This window comes from Nansenia antarctica (assembly GCF_963989245.1).
Source record: "Nansenia antarctica genome assembly, chromosome: 1".
Lineage (NCBI taxonomy): Eukaryota > Metazoa > Chordata > Actinopteri > Argentiniformes > Microstomatidae > Nansenia > Nansenia antarctica.
Window position 1 is genome coordinate 105,665,178 of NC_137674.1, and position 17,835 is coordinate 105,683,012.

Sequence of the window (17,835 nt, forward strand, 5' to 3'; positions counted from 1 at the left end):
GTTGAAAAGTTTCTCTATAGAGAGACGCCCCTACTTTATCTAAGGGCGGGAAAACCGCTCAAGTGGCACTTGACAAGACCAATCAGAGTAGCCCTATATTACGGACGATGGTACCGTCTGTTAAAAAGAAAAAAAAGTTTGGAAAACTTTTGTGTCATGTCAGATCTGCATTTTTTATAATAATTGATTGTAATCAAGTGCAATACTGAAACACAACTGTGAACATTTCAAACCTGCAAACTGCGACACTTTAAATGAATGTGCAATAATACTATGTGCAATATGACAACCCCCCTTGTATACATAAGGTTCAGAGATAGGAAATGTTAGGATATGTATAGCATAGAGTACAGCACAGTGTTTTATTTGTATAGTATAGTATAGTGGATAGTGGATATAGCCTTTATTTATGTAAACCAGCTCTTTTCCCTTCTTGTTTTTAGTATTTTTTTCCTAGCACCAGGGGAGCCCCCCCCCCTCTCCCAAATTTCGTTGTATGGTACCTGTACTATATTAATGACAATAAAGACCATTCATTCATTATTATTATTATTAATTGTAATAATATTGCCTTTCTCGCTCTCCCTCGAATGAAATCTCTGTTTCTGGTACACATTTTCAAGATCGTGTTGTCGTTTCTAGGCTCTAAATCTAATGTAATTTATTTAGCCTATACCAAAGAAAGAGGATGAAACCGTTTGTTTACAGCCAAAACCATGAAAAGTTCTATCTCTGTTCTTTGTACTAGGCCTACTGTCTGGACCTCGCTAGAAGTCGGGTCTAATGCGCCATCTGTTGATCAAACGTCATCATTTTTTTTTTTTTGCTAAACATAAACATGTGTATAATAACTAGTCTACAATGTGCTGCTACTCATGTCAGTCTGTCAGTCTTGATTTGACAATTTCAATTGCTTTTCAGTTTTCATCTATGAAATATGTTCTCTCAATTGCAATGATGTATCAATACTGTCATATCAAATTCGATCAAGTATCTTAACATTCAAAGACAGTGGGGTTACTAAAAAGTTGCGTTTATTCAGTTCTAATACATTTATTTACATACAACATTTGAAAGGAACATTAATTGCATGTCACCCCATATAACATAAAAACACCCCCTTTATTATAATAATCAAGAGTGAGCCTCTACAAGCATTTGAGAACGGCGAAGTTGCAGGAGGTTCCCCGTGGACAGCCGCACAGCTTTCCAATTCTTGCACCTTTGCGAACTGCACATTGCTCACCTGCATCACACTGTAGAAACAAATATAATGTTTTTTTTTCTCTTTCTCTGTACATGAAAACAAAATAGACCTTATAGACAATGTAGGAGAACATTATTATTTCAATAAGACATTTTTCTACATTTAAGACTTAAAACTCACAACAGGTAAATTGACTGTCTGGAGCAAGCTATAGAAACTGATTTCCTTTTGTAAGCAGACAACGAAACCTGTTCCTCTACTTGTCTTCCTGTGCCATACATTTGAATACATGCAATTGCCCTTCTGTGTTCCATAGTCTGTCTTTGACCCTAGAAACTCAAGACAATGTTGAGCCACACCTGCTATTGTTCACTCTGGTGCCATCATTCCTCACCTTTGTTATACCGTAAGAAAGGGAGGGCCAGATTCCCCCATAACCTCCATCCCTCATCATCTTCCTCCATATACAAATCCACACCCCTTGCTAATAATTGGTTTGACCTTACCTAAGGGCGGATTTGTAATCTAGGTGTATAAAAAGAGATGTGACCAGTGAACTAGACTTTTCTTGAGGAACCTTTGACTGCAGGCTCGCTTGATATGCTGTAAACTTTCCTCCTTTTGCAAAAGGAAATTAAATACCTTTTCCTATGCAATTTGAAACGAAGGAGGCTGCCTTTTTGATTCTATATTTAGATATTTCAACGACAACAATCTAACACATAAATGTTGTTACGCATCTGAATTTCACCTATTTCAACTATGACTGAAAAATCCATGGTTCTTTGAAACATACCGAGGTAACCCAGCCCAACTTCTTCTCCATTGAAGGCGCCTGCTTATTCTTTAATTTTTCAAGGACGTCTTGTAGAGCTTCAATCTGTACATGGGAGTAAAATGGTTAGTCTGACTTACCGTAATGTCATTGCAGACAATGGTAACATACATAGGCCTACTTAATGTAGCCTGACGCAAGCATACATTTAGCATTTGCAAAATCATACTTTACGAATGGCAGCCTAAAAAGTCAGCCATGCGTGGCAATCCTATCTTATGTTTCAAAGATAAAACAGTTGCCTTTCTATCTCACCAAATCTTTTTCTTCTTGTGTCTTGAAGGGGTCTCCTATAGCGCGGGTTTCAAGAAAATCCTCGGAACTGACCAACACAACCAACATGGAGCAGGTAGCGCTGAGGAGGAGGAACCGGCCGCTGACCATGGTGCTGATAGCACTTGCTGAGCCTGATTGGAAGTTGATATCGAGAGATGCCCGTGCAGGACAAATGTGGCTCTTCGCTTGTATTCCGCCAGACAGCCCACGACAATGTTTTATACCATGCATTGACATCATCAGCGTTTGAATTATTAATAACCAGTCATTGGAAATAAGTGATAGGCCTACGCAAGTTGGGCAGTTACGCAGGTTAAGCAGTTACGCATGCGTGGTCAGACTCTGAAATGGGTATAACCATAGATATAGAAACGTATGTGAACTGTATGTATCTATGGGTATAACGTTAACGCCAATGCATATTAACCTCCCTTATGGTATTTCACTAGTCGTCCATCTGATGGCTCTATCTGGCACTAACCGTTGCGCTCCTTCAACAGGCCTAGCGACCCTTTACACACGCAGCAGTGTGTACGTTAATTATTATACAAGCGAAGGACCCTAAAAAGAATATTAATTCTGAAATATTTAATTACTAGGCTGATTACACTCAGACTCAGTTCATCTCATGGTGTAACTGTAAACATTTTGCATTTGAGTTAATTCAATGAGCCACAGCAAAAAAAAGAATTTCCCTGTCGATGGAAAGCCGTGTTATTGATAAGTAAATTATTGGAATAAGAAAACGACAATTCTGATTCAAATATAAAAAATGTCAAAAGGCATTTTAATGTTTAAACATTTAATAAAATCTGTTTCCTTGACAATCTAACCTACGTCAAAGCACATGTGCACCTTCAAGCTCTTCCTGTGAGCATAACCTCTTTCTTGACCAGAGGTTTGTTCCAATTAACCCACGGTGTCATGTCCGGAATACTGCGTCATACACAGACACATCAGATATCAGTTCCTTTTCTGGTAATGAAGGTCATTTTGGAATCTATCAGAGGTTTACAGTTTCTATACATGACCACCCTAAAACATATGTGGATAATGGTATTGTATGGTATGCGAAATATAACCACTCCTTAACGCACATTATGATTTCATAATTTGGTCTAATATTATTAACACTACAGATCTTCCATGCTGAAGAAAACCTTATCAGGAGGCTCAGGGAGGGTTAAAGGTCAAAAGATTAATAGCAAATCCTGTGAGAGTAGTCAGTGGTTATATTGAATCTAAAAACCTTCGACTGCATTTCAACCCTTCATAGTCATTCCCATATGTGACTGCTCCTGGTGTTTCTGGACACCTCTCGGAAATGAGAAAGACGTCAAATTCGTCTTTAAAGTTTTTTTTTTTTTTTTCAAATTTTCGTTTTTTTAGCTAACATTCAACTCGAAGATGTGAAGTACCCACTCGTTATTTTTCTGAACAGTTTTACGTTCATTAAATAAGTGTAATCTATAACACAATGACTTCGTTTCTTGTTGTTTGATGGGGATTCATTATCTTTGATGGGGATTTTCTGTGCTTAGTGATTTCCGGTGTAGCAACTTTCAAATACTCATGTCGTCTTCAATTTGTTTCCGATTTCAATGTATGATGCATCATTTGAAAGCTTACAATCTGTAGTTTAAGCACATGTAAAAAACAGAAAAATGATTTCGCCTACAGGTAGCCCTTTTCATTGGGCTGTGTCACATATGACAAACATGGCATTTTGATTGTCTTCATTTTATTTTGACAGAAATACATGAAAATATTTGAATATACAGTATCAAAATAAATACAGTATCAAAACAAATTCAGAAAACCATGACAAAGTCAAACATTTCCTTTTAAACAAACATTTCAATAACACAAGTGGTGAGCAAAAAAACGTTTAGATTGTTTCCACTTTTCCTCATCCTAATATGAATGATGTAAAATTGCACTGAAAAGAAGAGATCATGAACAGAAAAGTGCCACAAATACCAAAGTAGAAATTGCCTTCCAAAAAGTGCTGCCTCTGGGTAACCACCAATTTTGCAACGCACAACAAAACCAAAACACAAACCAAAACTTTGATGGGCTAACTCATCGACTACTTTGTAGTCCGAGAACATTCAAGTGCAAATGGACCGTGACCATCCTGAAGGGAGAAAAGACAGATGGACAATCCTGGTCAGCATTCTGAAAGGTTAACATAATCTCTATATCAGTCATTTCCTGTGGAGTTCATCAGGGTCTATCTTAGTTCCTATTTTATTACCATAACAGATTTGTAATCTGACAACTATCTTCAGCGTGGGAGTAATTTCTTTTTTTCTTTCAGACAATTACACCATCCCAATTTTAAAATCTGAAAGTTCAAAGTATTTGATAAAGCATGAATGTTGAATTTAAACCACAAAAAAATAAATCACTGTACCTTATTCCTCTGTGCTCTTGGCCTCATGTTTCTCTTTATCATCCCTCTTGCAGCTCACCTCAGTCTGTTGTCTTCCCTAATGACCAAAGACGATATGTTGTATGTTATTTATTACAAAATCACGTCATCAATGACATAATGAGCGTACTTGGCTACAATATTCCAGTTAGGAAACTGTAATGTGTTTTTACCCTTCATTATTTGGATGAATGTATCATTTTTAGAATCTGTGGCAGCCACTAATGTCCCACAAGGTGATATGAGTGCATCATGTGTATTCTAAATGACTTAACAAACACAATCAATCTACAAAGTCAAGCAGATTGCTCATAAACAATCAAAATGTGTTCTCTCGTAGACAATTCCTAACAGCTTGTGCCAGGGGTTAAGTTCAAGAGTTGAACAAATGGTTTTGGAAAGGAAGGACTCTTGCGTACCATGTAATAGCCAGAGTGGTAACCACACAGGTACCAGGAGGAAAGCATGCTGGATAAGGCCGACACGTCTGAGTCTGGGCCGTAGGTAGTGTTGTCCAGCCCTGCTCTGGGGGGCCAGCCACATGGGGGAGGGAGACCAGGTGGAAAGAGTGACAGGAAATCCTAGAGCAAAGAGGAAAAAGCCATCATTAATACATGTATACTAAATTAAATTAAATATCAAATGAAACACCAAAACACAAAGATATATTATCAAATATTAAATTCATAAGACATCAAAAAAAATAACCCAACGTAAAAACAAAGAGAGGACATTTGTAGGGGAATAGTGATTCCAGTTGATTAATACGGTACATGTTGCAATTCCAATTACAGTTCAGTTATAGGCTGTTCAGGCTCTCTTGTCTCTCTGGTCTCAGAAGGATTTGTTTTGTGTAAGGCTACACTGCAGGCGCCGGTCCTATACTTTGCCTGTGGCCCAGCCTTCAGCATAGTAAACATGACCTTGAGATGGGCACAGGTTGGCGTGGCCTAGCAGCCCAAATGATAACACAGAGAGCAAGAGAGGGCTCAGTGAGGTCATTATATCTCTGGTATATCTGGTCTCTGGTACTTTTTCCAGTAGCCCATGGGAAACACAGTTCTTTCTAACACAAAATCATAATTGCTGGGAGTGGTCCACTGCAGCCACTTTCACACAAGTCTAAGATAGACATGCAGGTACCAAACACGCACAGAGAACAGTCTCACCGTGGAATCAGGCAGGGGAATAGGAGGAAAGAAGGGAAGGGGGTGAATGCCTAGTACTTTTGATTCTTCTTCCCGGCTGCTGATTTTCTTCTTGTCCCCCTTTCCATGGTAAGAATTGCTTTTGCCGCCTTCCTTTCCCTGAGACAGAGAGGAAAAAATCTGACACATGCACAAATACAAAACAACAACCCTTATAATGCATACAACCATTTGCAACACAGACTCAGAACAATTCATACTTATAAGTAGGGATGCACAATATTATCGGCCCGATATTGGGAAATTAATGTTATTAAATATTTATCGGTTTTATTACATTTTAGCCGATATAGAGCCGATAATATGAAGCCGGAAATATTTCCGGTTCCGGTTGTCGCGCTCATGATGCTGCGCCTGCGTACAGCCATGCAGTCAATTAACGGTAAGCTAAGGTAAATAGATAGCCAATGTTAGCGAGTGCTAATGTTCACCATCTCTGTAGTCTGCTCTAAAATACGCAATCAAACAGTGCAGGCAACCCATGCTGTTCTGTGAATGAGACGAGCTATTGACTGATGGCTTTCAACTGCCAAATCATATTATTACAGCAAACATGTCGGTAGTTTGGCATCTGTTCTCTGAACAACAAGGAGAGACTCATTCCGACATTGACTTCTGTTTTCGTTTTCGCGATTTCAAAATAAAAGCGCGAGCTAAGCGTTGTTGAAAATGAATGACACGTCGCTAGTCAACTAACACAACTTGTTTTGTGAGCCCGCTAACAATGTAAAGTAGTGTTGTAGTTAACTAAGTAACAAGGTAAAGTAGTGTTCTAGTTAACTAGGTAGCAGTGGGGATTACTCACCCAATCCATGCATTGCAATAGTTTGGCTTGACTAGCGAGTGTGATGTGATTTTCAACAATGTTGAAATGTATTTCCTTTTTTTTAAATAAATGAACATTTGAAGAGTCAGAAGTGTTCTTTTTGTTGTGTTAACAATAGTGATGTAAGTTAGATTTGGTGAGATCACTATGGAATATTAAATCATCAATCTTTGCTCACTACATAGCCTTTCTTACCTTCAGGTGTGCATGAACTACAGGTTATCAACTGTGAAATTATATCTGTTCTCATATCGGTTATCATATCGGTTATCGGCCACGAGAAGCGGGTAAACATCGGTTATCGGTAGGAAAAAATGCATATCGTGCATCCCTACTTATAAGGACAAACTCTACTGACGGACAGATGCGTCACTATCTGTGTTGTCCAGCAGAGGGAGTAGTAGACAGACTTACTGAGGCGAACTTTGGTGGAAGAGGGAAGGGCTGCTCTTCTTGTTGAGGAGTCCTCCTCTCTTTATCTTTCCTGCTCCAATCAGAGCTGGTGGTACTGGTAAGTCGGTCCCCATTCATTGACTGGGGATGAGAGGTACCTTATTTGTCTGACAAAGTTGAATCTAAACAGCGCTCAAACTTTGGTCCTGGTGAGCTACAAGATAAGCAGGGGTTTGTTCCTGACCCGGGCCCAGTTTCCCGAAAGCTTCGTAGCCATGGTGGTACTTTAATTACCTTAACAACACAGCTGGAAAAGGTGGACGTTTAACAATCCTTTTTTCCGTGACCAAATTACATTTGTTCAAATATTAACTCTAGTGGGAAAGTTACTTTTGTTGAAAACATGGGGTCCCAGCTTAATAGTGATAATATACCATGATTCTGGCATGAAGAAAAGCTTTTAGGTTCAAGAAAGAAACATTGTGTGATAGTGCTGTCGGTCTGTGTCATCGAGAGATGTTAAGTACCACGTTAGGCCACAAAGCTTTTCCACTGTTTCTCCCATGAGCTGCAGTAACACATAAAAACACATCACCATACATGTCGTTCTAAGTTGGATACAGTACATTTGGGTGAAGTCATGGTGAAGCACTATGATGAACCAGCAGTAGGTGTGTTATTGTTACACAGTATATAACTGGTTTACCTCTCTCCTTAGCTTGACTGCTGCTCGTCCACTCTGGCCTCCCTGTTCCTCTGGGCACAGCAGGGCACACAGCTCCAGCTCCTCCTCATTCCCGTACATGTCAAACTTAACCCGGCAGCGCTCTCCTTTCAACCACACCAGCTCTGCTGGGTAGACCAGCCCGTCCTCTGAGTAGACCGCACGACAACGGGAGCCTAGTCTCCACACCTGGCACAGGAGGGAGAGTGCTTAATAACGCAAAAAAATAAAGATGAAAAAGCGCGAGCTAAGCGTTGTTGAAAATGAATGACACGTCGCTAGTCAACTAACACAACTTGTTTTGTGAGCCCGCTAACAATGTAAAGTAGTGTTGTAGTTAACTAAGTAACAAGGTAAAGTAGTGTTCTAGTTAACTAGGTAGCAGTGGGGATTACTCACCCAATCCATGCATTGCAATAGTTTGGCTTGACTAGCGAGTGTGATGTGATTTTCAACAATGTTGAAATGTATTTCCTTTTTTTTAAATAAATGAACATTTGAAGAGTCAGAAGTGTTCTTTTTGTTGTGTTAACAATAGTGATGTAAGTTAGATTTGGTGAGATCACTATGGAATATTAAATCATCAATCTTTGCTCACTACATAGCCTTTCTTACCTTCAGGTGTGCATGAACTACAGGTTATCAACTGTGAAATTATATCTGTTCTCATATCGGTTATCATATCGGTTATCGGCCACGAGAAGCGGGTAAACATCGGTTATAGGTATCGGTTGGAAAAAATGCATATCGTGCATCCCTACTTATAAGGACAAACTCTACTGACGGACAGATGCGTCACTATCTGTGTTGTCCAGCAGAGGGAGTAGTAGACAGACTTACTGAGGCGAACTTTGGTGGAAGAGGGAAGGGCTGCTCTTCTTGTTGAGGAGTCCTCCTCTCTTTATCTTTCCTCCTCCAATCAGAGCTGGTGGTACTGGTAAGTCGGTCCCCATTCATTGACTGGGGATGAGAGGTACCTTATTTGTCTGGCAAAGTTGAATCTAAACAGCGCTCAAACTTTGGTCCTGGTGAGCTACAAGATAAGCAGGGGTTTGTTCCTGACCCGGGCCCAGTTTCCCGAAAGCTTCGTAGCCATGGTGGTACTTTAATTACCTTAACAACACAGCTGGAAAAGGTGGACGTTTAACAATCCTCCTTTCCGTGACCAAATTACATTTGTTCAAATATTAACTCTAGTGGGAAAGTTACTTTTGTTGAAAACATGGGGTCCCAGCTTAATAGTGATAATATACCATGATTCTGGCATGAAGAAAAGCTTTTAGGTTCAAGAAAGAAACATTGTGATAGTGCTGTCGGTCTGTGTCATCGAGAGATGTAAAGTACCACGTTAGGCCACAAAGCTTTTCCACTGTTTCTCCCATGAGCTGCAGTAACACATAAAAACACATCACCATACATGTCGTTCTAAGTTGGATACAGTACATTTGAATGAATGAATGAATGGACTTTATTGTCATTGCTACAGTACAGGTACCAAACAACGAAATTTAGGAGGGGTGGCTCCCCTGGTGTTAGGAAAGGGGGAAAAAAAACACTTTTAGAAAAAAATCACAAGAAGGGAAGGAGCTGGTTTACATAAATAAAGGCTATGTACACAATCCACTGTACTATACTGTACAGATAGTCGACTAGGGTTGTCATATTGCACAATAGTATTTTTTCACGTTATTTAAAGTGTCACAGTTTGCAGGCTTGAAATGAACATGTTTGTGCCTCAGCACTACACCTGATTTTTTCAGTCCAGCAGCTGCCATACAATCCGTCCAGACTGTCCAGGGCCCAGAACTTAGGTCTTTGCTGTGTTCAGGGCCTGGACGGCCCTGTGGTAGAAGCAGTTCTTCAGTCTGTTTGTCTTAGCGGCCAGGGTCCTGAACCTCCTTTTCGAGGGCAGCCTGGTAAAGTGAACGTGCCCAGGGTGGGTCGGGTCCCTGGAGATCTTTGAGGCCTTCCTGAGACAGCGTGTGTTGTACAGCTCTTCCAGAGAGGGGAGGGGGGCGCCGGTGATCTTCTGTGCTGTTCTCACTACTCTCTGTAGCGCATTTCTCTCCGCTGTTGTGCAGCTGGAGAACCAGTTGCAGATGCCGTAGGTGAGGATGCTCTCCACTGCGCCGCGGTAGAAGGCCACCAGTATCTCCTGCTTGTTTTGTTCCTTCCTGAGGCATCTCAGGGTGTATAGCCGCTGTTGTGCCCTCTTGATGGTGCCTTTTGTGTTGTCCTTCCAGGTCAGGTCATCCCGCATGTGATGTCCCAGGAATCGGAGGGTTGAGACTCTCTCCACACTCTCTCCGTCGATGAGCAGGGGCTGGATCTCGGACTTTTTCCTCCTGAAGTCTACAATGAATTCCTGAGTCTTTGACTTGTTCAGCAGCAGGTTGTTAACCTTGCACAGCTTGCTCAGTTGCTCTACCTCATCCCTGTACGCCGCCTCGTCCCCCCCCGAGATACATCCCACCACGGTGGTGTCGTCTGCAAACTTTACGATGTAGTTGCTGGGGTGGACGGGGGTGAAGTCGTAGGTGTAGAGGTTGTAGAGGATGGGGCTTAGCACGCAGCCCTGGGGGGACCCAGTGCTGAGGCTGAGGGCTGTGGAGGTGTGTCTTTGGGTGAAGTCATGGTGAAGCACTATGATGAACCAGCAGTAGGTGTGTTATTGTTACACAGTATATAACTGGTTTACCTCTCTCCTTACCTTGACTGCTGCTCGTCCACTCTGGCCTCCCTGTTCCTCTGGGCACAGCAGGGCACACAGCTCCAGCTCCTCCTCATTCCCGTACACGTCAAACTTAACCCGGCAGCGCTCTCCTTTCAACCACACCAGCTCTGCTGGGTAGACCAGCCCGTCCTCTGAGTAGACCGCACGACAACGGGAGCCCAGTCTCCACACCTGGCACAGGAGGGAGAGTGCTTAATAACGCAAAAAAATAAAGATGAAAAAGGCGAGGGGAGTGAGTGAGTGAGTGAGAGAGAGAGAGAGAGAGAGAGAGAGAGAGAGAGAGAGAGAGAGAGAGAGAGAGAGAGAGAGAGAGAGAGAAAGAGGAGAGAGAGAGAGAGGAGAGAGAGAGGAGAGAGAGAGAGAATAAAAGAGAGCAAGTGAACAGAAAGACAGAGACATTTAGAAAGAGGCAGTTTGAGAAGTGTCTGGGGCAAAGAGGCTAGGCTAGCGACTGTTCCTGAATAGGGCCAGTAAGAGTGTAGTGATTGGCTAAAACAGTGCTACATGAGCTGTATTTATATGAGTAAAACAGTGTGCTATATGAGCTGTATTTATATGAGTAACTGTACATAAAACACTGTGCTATATGAGCTGTATTTATATGAGTAACTGTATGTAAAACAGAGATATATACAAGCCGTATTTTGAATTAGGCTCAGCTCACCTGTCTTTCCTTGGAGGGCTGGTCAGCTGCTTTCGGTAACAGGGCACACAGCTCTGTTTGCTCCTCGTTTCCATAGCCATCAAACTTCACCCTGCACTGCTCCCCCTCCAACCAGACCAGGGTGCCAGGGTACATCACACCATCTTCAGACCACATGGCAATGCAGTGAGACCCTACCTCCCACTGCTTGGGTGAAATCAGGCATAGAGAAAGGATAATGAAAACAACTTCATGCATATACACAATACACCTACCCACCCCCAAAGAAGTCAGTCATCATCTATAACTGATTACCTTTGAATTTGTCTTGGAGTCAGCTGGTCCCTCACATGGCATATCAGACTCTATTGGATTCTGTGGACTGCCTCCAAGCTCTACATTACTTTGATGTACATCATTTGAGCTCTGCAATATGAAATAAAGGAGAATAAGCAAGTTAGTGGGCTTATGTGGGGTAGTTGTTCTACTTAACACATGTCAGGCGACATACATGCAGATTAGATTTCAAGAGAAGTCTATTTCCACCCTTTTACTCAATACCGGATGTAACTCATGACTCCAGAGATTATCAACTGTAGAAGCCTCTAGGTCCTAGGCAATCCAGAGCAAATCAGAATGTGAATATGGCGTTTTAAATGCATAAACTGCCACAAAATCATGGGATTATTTCTCAAATGTCACCTGGCATGATTGGATGGCTTCTTCATAGGCCTTCACAAGTGCCGAGTCGTCATTTGCCACCGCTGCAGACCCCTTGTCCTAGTATGGCAAGAGAGAAACAAAGTCACCCCATGTTACATACCAATAGTATTAGCAGACTATAAACACAACTGGTGCGCCAGTGCGCATGCGTCGCCAAAATGCATGCTGCGCGGCAGATCAGCCGCATGAAGGCGCTCTTGCGCACCAACAACTGGAACCGCTGGGAGAGGAATTTACTTCCTCAAAATCCAACTGCTAACTGCTGACTGCTGCATCACTGAGGCACCCGACGAGCCGTCAAAATGTCAAAGAAGCAAGCCCTACTAAGTAACTATTTTGGTGTTCCGCCATCTCCTAAAAAAAAAAAAAACAGACTGAGCCATTACCTGAGCCGCACAGAAAACGTGCATTTGTTGAAAAGTGGCTGCAGGATGTCGGCTGGCTAATGGCTAATGATGAGCGCACCGTGATGTGGTGCAAAATATGCCGTGAGCATCCCAATCTGGCCGATAAAAGCAACGCTTTTTATTTGGGGAAAAAGAATTTCAGTCATCCACCAGCAGCCAGGATCGCAGTCGCCCGCTTGACAGGTGGCAGGACAACATTAGTGAAGAACAGCGTCAAGGACTGTGTAATATATTTCTCCTGGCCTTTCACAAAACGAAACATGCACGCCCAATGCGTTCATTTCTAGAGGACATTCCTCTATTCGAGAGGCTTGGAGTTAATGTCGGGAGTGCATATCATACACGAGAAGCAGGGTCCCGCATCATGCAGACTATCGCACAGACAATCAGCTCGGAACTGTTTAAGAAATTAAAAGCAGCAGAATTCTGGGGTCTGCTCTTTGACGGATCAGAAGACATCAACAAAACCGAGCAGGAAATCGTGTACATTGTGTCGGTGTCGAGCAACGGAGAGGTTAGCTCAGATTTCCTTGGATTAATTAATCTGGGGGTGAAGCGATCAGCACAGGACATAGTGGATGGACTTGTGCAACTATTCCAGGAATGTGGTCTCGCGGAGGAGTGGCAGACGAAGTTAGTCTCTGTGTGCACCGACTGAGCGGCTGTCAACGTGAGAGTATACAACGGCGTCATTCCCAAATTACGCCAGAAGGTGGTCATCGGGGATTCCATGGTGCACATAATGTGCACGGCCCACACCCTGGAGAACAGCGCGAAGTCAGCTGATACCATACTGGTACCATACTGTGAGTCATTCAATCGTTCTGTTGTCAAGTTGCTTAGCTTTTATTTGCAGAAGGGGGGTGCAAAAAGAACAGCACAACTACAGAAACTGTGTGATGAGAATGGCATTGCCTTCCTAAAACTAGGAAAGTTTCACAATATTAGATGGTCTGCATGGAGACAGGAGACTCTCTTGAAAATATGGAGACTATTACCTGCCATCAAAATTCAACTGGCTACAAGTGATGACAGTGACCTGAAACATGTCTGCAATCAGCACTTTCACTGTTTCCTAGCCAACATGCTCGACACTGGAGGAATCTTACAGTTCCTCTCCCTCAAGTTCCAGCAAAATAAGTTGAGTATTGGTGAATGCAAAGATAAGCTCATGGTAGCTGCTTGACAGTGAAGGCAAGTACAGGAAAGAGGCTGTTGCAAATGCAGATGCTGACAGGGACAAGATTCATGTACTGAGAGGTCTAATTGAAGAGTTTGAAAGCCGATATGAATCCCTCAAGTCATGTGATCAATTTCTAATTTTTGATCCTTCAACTTGGCCTCAGGAAATGAAAGGCCTCCACAGTTTTGGCAACACCACACTTGATGGCATCCTCCAGAATTATGAGGCCAGCATGTCTGTTGACAAAGACTCCACTCTAAGAGAATGGATGAGGTTAAAGCAGTCAGCAAAACGGTTAGCAGCCTCCTCAGTGTATGACTTGGTCAACATAGTGAAGACAAGCAACCCAGAGACTTACTCCAACATTTGGAAAGTGATTGTGTTGTCCCTTACACTGCCCTTGAGCAGTGCTGCATGTGAGAGGGGATTTTCACACCTCAATATCATAAAAAACAAGTACAGATCCTGCCTGTCAGACTCTCGCCTCTCATCCCTGATGCACATCCGCCTGTCTGAGATGACAACAGAGATGTTTGACCCAAAGCCAGCTGTTGACCTTTGGATGCAAACAGCTGATCGCAGGCTCAACCAGGGGGGGAGGAGTACGCCTACAACATCCTCTACCATGGTTGAAATTGAGGACAGTGATAACAGCAGTCAAGAGAGCAGTGATGATGATGATTAAGCTTGTAGCATAAATAAATGCTTAGGCTGTAACTTTTTGTTGAAAAGTTGATTTCAGTGTTTACAGAACAGAGCAGTGCTTAAAGAGATGTCCGTTTATGTCAGTGTGTTTAAAGAACAGACATTCAGTTAGTGCTTAAAGAGATGTCAGTTGATTTCATTGTGTTTAAAGGAGTCTGACAGACTTTCATGCTTAAAGAGCAGTCATTTGATTTTGCATTTGTTTCTTTTGTTTTGCACACAATCATTTGTTCGTTCATCTTTATTTATGAATAAATGTCGTTTTGCTAATATAAGTTATCCATGTATCCCTTTTTTATCCATCCTGTGGGACGGGTCGTGACTCGCGAGCTCGGGGAGCACCAAGCAGCATCCCTAGGTGCTCCTCTGAGCACTGGCTCCAAAAAGTTACGTGCACCCCTGAGTATAAACATTACATCAAATGACTGACCTCAGATTGACCCCAGGTTTGAGGTTACCTCACTGCTGCTGGGTAAAACAGGTTGATCGATGTAGCCTCTGTACAACTGTACAACTAGCTCACCTTATAGCAACAATGTATGCCTTTGCCTGACGTTAGCTAGATAACAAGTCCTGAATGGAGACTAGTCACATTATAGCTAATAGATAGCGTAGATAGCTAGGTAGATAGCTCCTGTCCTGGTTCAGCTGTTAGCAATCTCGAATCTGTTCATCTGTTGCCATCTAGGCAGACATTGGCAAAGATAATATATAATTAAGAAAAACACTTACCTCAACCCCGTCTTTTCGGAAAACGATATTTTCATGCCTTTCAGCCATACCTAAAGATACTTTTAACTTGATTTGCTAACTTCTAATCCGCAACATTACGCTACGATACGATAACATAGCAAGATTCCCCGCCAACTTCAACTTGTCAAAAAAAAATCAGCAACGCACCACGTGTTACTTTGCAGAAGGCATTCTGGGAAGTATAGTTCTCGACCCCATTGTCTTAGGACAGATAGCGCGACTCCGTCCAAACTGTAGTTCAGGTGAAGCATCGTCGCGCTAGAATGATGAAATGAGGCCTAATCTATACAATGGCGCCTCCAGTGGAGAAAATGAGCAACATTTTTCTCATCGTCGGTAACGTTTCCCGTTGTTTTCATAATGAGAGAGGCAGTCACCCGTTGCATACTGTTAATGTAATCATACCGGCATACAAAAACTTCTTAGGACCTACATCCATTGTTGTTTCTGCTCTCTGATTGTATGATATGCACAGATCAGTGTGGCTTGAATACAATCATTATGCTTTGTTTCTCCATGTGCAATCATTCAAATCAGAAGCTTAAAACGGTTTGGACTCGATTCGAGTTCCTAATGCACTCAATACAAGTGAAATGAAATTCAACAGGCCGATAATGAGTTGAAAATAGTTGATCGTTTTCTATGAAGATGTTTCAAATGATTAATTGAATGGCTATAGGCCTACTTCTTATAGGCTACTTCAAAGGCGTGTGAGAGAGAGAGAGAGAGAGAGAGAGAGAGAGAGAGAGAGAAATAGGATAGAGAGAGGAGAGAGAGAGAGAGAGAGAGAGAGAGGAGAGAGAGAGAGAGAGAGAGAGAGAGAGAATAAAAGAGAGCAAGTGAACAGAAAGACAGAGACATTTAGAAAGAGGCAGTTTGAGAAGTGTCTGGGGCAAAGAGGCTAGGCTAGCGACTGTTCCTGAATAGGGCCAGTAAGAGTGTAGTGATTGGCTAAAACAGTGCTACATGAGCTGTATTTATATGAGTAAAACAGTGTGCTATATGGGCTGTATTTATATGAGTAACTGGACGTAAAAAAAGTGAGCTATATGAGCTGTATTTATATGAGTAACTGTATGTAAAACAGAGATATATACAAGCCGTATTTTGAATTAGGCTCAGCTCACCTGTCTTTCCTTGGAGGGCTGGTCAGCTGCTTTCGGTAACAGCAAAAGCTGCTCCTCGTTTCCAAAGCCATCAAACTTCACCCTGCACTGCTCCCCCTCCAACCAGACCAGGGTGCCAGGGTACATCAGACCATCTTCAGACCACATGGCAATGCAGTGAGACCCCACCTCCCACTGCTTGGGTGAAATCAGGCATAGAGAAAGGATAATGAAAACATCTTCATGCATATACACAATACACCCACCCACCCCCAAAGAAGTCAGTCATCATCTATAACTGATTACCTTTGAATTTGTCTTGGAGTCAGCTGGTCCCTCACATGGCATATCAGACTCTATTGGATTCTGTGGACTGCCTCCAAGCTCTACATTACTTTGATTTACATCATTTGAGCTCTGCAATATAAAATAAAGGAGAATAAGCAAGTTAGTGGACTTATGTGTGGTAGTTGTTCTACTTAAGACATGTCAGGAGACATACATGCAGATTAGGTTTCAAGAGAAGTCTATTTCCACCCTTTTACTCAATACCGGATGTAACTCGTGACTCCAGAGATTATCAACTGTAGAAGCCTCTAGGTCCTAGGCAATCCAGAGCAAATCAGAATGTGAATATGAATTTGGCGTTTTCAATGCATAAACTGCCACAAAATGGGATTATTTCTCAAATGTCACCTGGCATGATTGGACGGCTTCTTTATAGGCCTTCACAAGTGCCGAGTCGTCATTGGCCACCGCTGCAGACCCCTTGTCCTAGTATGGCAAGAAAGACACAAAGTCACCCCATGTTACATACCAATAGTATCAGCAGACTATAAACATCAAACATCAAATTACTGACCTCATAGTCTAGCAGCAAGTCCTCAAAAAAGGCTTTAGTTTTCGAGATACCCCTACCCGAGGTAGAACAAATGACAACAATGATTTTTCTTATCTTTAGGGTCTCCCATTAATGAAATTGATTGTTGTCAAATTTTATTTTGGGGGAAAATATGTTTTTTTGGTTGTTCTTTTTAGAGCTACCCCAATCCCTGAAAAAGACCCAAATTAGACCAGGCAGAATATGGGGAAGGTGACAAAACAGCCCATAACTTGAGAAGGATCACTCTTTTCCTCTTCAGATTTGCTGAGGTATGAACCAGGTGGTTGTCCTACATCACCAAATAGTCAGACAACTATTTACCTAAATAAATACTGAATTATAGTCCTGTAAACTTAGCTTTAGTTTAGACGGAAATTGTACTTTTTGGTGACAGGAACATAGGACTCCATCACTTTTCTCTCATTTATCAGAAAAACAGAAATCCCTGAAAAATATATAATTACTGAATTGTCTAGGGTGCTATTGAACACTAACCAGTAGTTGTATGGAAATATCTCATACAGTTCTATTGCAAATTAGATTTCTTTAGACATAGGCCCTACCTCTTCTCTGATACAGTCAAATTCCGAATGGGGGATAAGTGGCATAATAGCCTATAAGTTAAGAATGCTCACTCTGATGGTCATCATATTTGGAGAGGTAAATACCAGGTGTCTGAACTACATCACCAAATAGTCAGAATAAGAGTAACCCAATAAAATAAAGTTTATTAGTTCTAAATGGCAAGCCTCTAAAACATAGGTGTAAATAGTACAGGTTTTATTACAACTGGAA

At 41.9% G+C, this 17,835-nt stretch overlaps 1 protein-coding gene across 1 annotated transcript; it reads right to left on the minus strand.

Annotated features, from left to right (window-relative positions):
* Window positions 1-7,158: 7,158 nt before the first annotated feature.
* On the minus strand, window positions 7,159-15,040 carry LOC308155958 (uncharacterized protein; the record flags this gene model as incomplete). The annotated part of the gene is made up of 8 exons (XM_080529322.1): window positions 15,031-15,040; window positions 11,983-12,060; window positions 11,596-11,706; window positions 11,302-11,487; window positions 10,614-10,808; window positions 8,744-8,863; window positions 7,886-8,092; window positions 7,159-7,320 (listed from the first exon to the last, which is right to left on the minus strand). The coding sequence occupies exons 3-8, from the start codon at window positions 11,635-11,637 to the stop codon at window positions 7,159-7,161; spliced, it is 912 nt and encodes a 303-aa protein (XP_080385448.1). The 5' UTR covers window positions 11,638-11,706; window positions 11,983-12,060; window positions 15,031-15,040.
* Window positions 15,041-17,835: the final 2,795 nt, after the last annotated feature.